The 1,842-nt window shown below is 48.9% G+C and overlaps 1 protein-coding gene across 1 annotated transcript in view; it reads left to right on the plus strand.

Moving 5' to 3' along the window:
• LOC130587269 (cytohesin-2-like) overlaps window positions 1-1,842 on the plus strand; it is a gene marked incomplete at its 5' end in the record, with an annotated part of 6,189 nt that overhangs the window by 1,954 nt on the left and 2,393 nt on the right. The window contains 2 exon segments of the mRNA XM_057388239.1: window positions 638-758; window positions 1,664-1,744. Of these exon segments, the coding sequence (XP_057244222.1) occupies window positions 638-758; window positions 1,664-1,744 (202 nt within the window).

The raw sequence follows: 1,842 nt of genomic DNA on the forward strand, positions 1-1,842 counted from the left end.
TGGGGGGAAAATTTTGGGAATTTTGGGATCCCTGGGGGGGAATTTTGGGATTTTCGGGATCCCGGGGAGGAATTTTGGGGTCTTTCGGGGGGATTTTTGGGAATTTTGGGATCCTGGGGTCCACAAATTTGCGGAATTTTGGTGAATTTTGAGTTCGAAACCACAACTTTTTGTCAGTTTTAGCCTTAAAAATGTGATTTTTCGCCCATTTTTCCTCTCCTGGGTGCGATCTTTTTTGGAATTTTGGGAATTTTGGGAATTTGGGGGAATTTTGAATTCAAAGTTGTGAATTTTTAACGATTTTGCTTCTAAAAACCACGAATTTTTGCTTCATTTTAGCCTTAAAAACCTCGATTTTTTGCCCATTTTTCCTCTCCCGGCTGCGATTTTTTTGGGAATTTTTTGGGATTTGATAAATTTTGCAGAATTTGTTGAATTTTGAGTTCAAAACTGTGAATTTTTACCCATTTTGCTTCCTAAAACAACTTTTTTTTGTCAATTTTAGCTTCGAAAAAGGTGATTTTTTGCCTGTTTTGCCTCTCCTGGGTGCGATTTTTGGGGTATTTTTTTGGGAATTTTATGGATTTGATAAATTTTGCAGAATTTGTTGAATTTTGGGTGTTTTTGGGTGTTTTTTAGGGGATCCAGTTCCTGGTGGAGCAGGAGCTGCTGCGTCACACGGCCGAGGACATCGCCCGGTTCCTCTACAAAGGGGAGGGGCTCAACAAAACCGCCATCGGGGACTACCTGGGAGAGAGGTACTGGGCAAACTGGGACAAACTGGGACAAACTGGGATGGACTGGGACAAACTGGGATGAACTGGGATGGACTGGGACAAACTGGGACAAACTGGGACGGACTGGGAGCAAAAAACCCCGGGATTTTGGGAAAAAAAACGGGGATTTTAGGGTGAAAAATGGGGATTTTAGGGGCAAAAATGGGGATTTTACAGGAAAAAATGGGACTGGGATAAACTGGGAATGGACTGGGATGGACTGGGATAAACTGGGATAAACTGGGACAAACTGGGAGCAAAAAAAACGGGGATTTGGGGAAAAAAAACGGGGATTTTAGGGTGAAAAACGGGGATTTTAGGGCAAAAAATGGGGATTTTACAGGGAAAAATGGGACTGGGATGGACTGGGAATGGACTGGGACAAACTGGGATGGACTGGGATGGACTGGGAGCAAAAAAACCTGGGATTTTGGGAAAAAAAACGGGGATTTTAGGGTGAAAAATGAGGATTTTGGGGTGATTGACAGCTGGGTGGGCGTGTCTGTGGGGTGATTGACAGCCGGGTGGGTGTGGCCTGAGTCGGGTGGGTGTGTCCAATGGGTGATTGACAGCCAGGTGGGCGTGTCCATGGGGTGATTGACGGGTGGTCTCGGTAATGATTTACAATGGAGTGGGCGTGACCTGGGGTGATTGACAGCTGGGTGGGCGTGTCTGTGGGGTGATTGACAGCCGGGTGGGCGTGTCTGTGGGATGATTGACAGCCGGGTGGGCGTGCCCAATGGGTGATTGACACTTGTGTGGGTGTGGCCTGAGCCGGGTGGGCGTGTCCGTGGGATGATTGACAGCTGGGTGGGCGTGTCCAATGGGTGATTGACAGCCGGGTGGGCGTGTCCAATGCGTGATTGACAGCCCGGCCCCGCCCCCAGGGAGGAGTTCAACATCGGGGTCCTGCACGCCTTCGTGGATCTGCACGAGTTCACCGACCTCAACCTGGTGCAGGCGCTCAGGTGGGGGAAACTGGGAATGGACTGGGATGGACTGGGATGGGATTGGGATAAACTGGGATAAACTGGGATGGACTGGGAGGGACTGGGATGGACTGGGA

This window comes from Malurus melanocephalus, unplaced genomic scaffold (assembly GCF_030028575.1).
Source record: "Malurus melanocephalus ecotype Western Australia unplaced genomic scaffold, MMel_1.1 scaffold_1702, whole genome shotgun sequence".
Lineage (NCBI taxonomy): Eukaryota > Metazoa > Chordata > Aves > Passeriformes > Maluridae > Malurus > Malurus melanocephalus.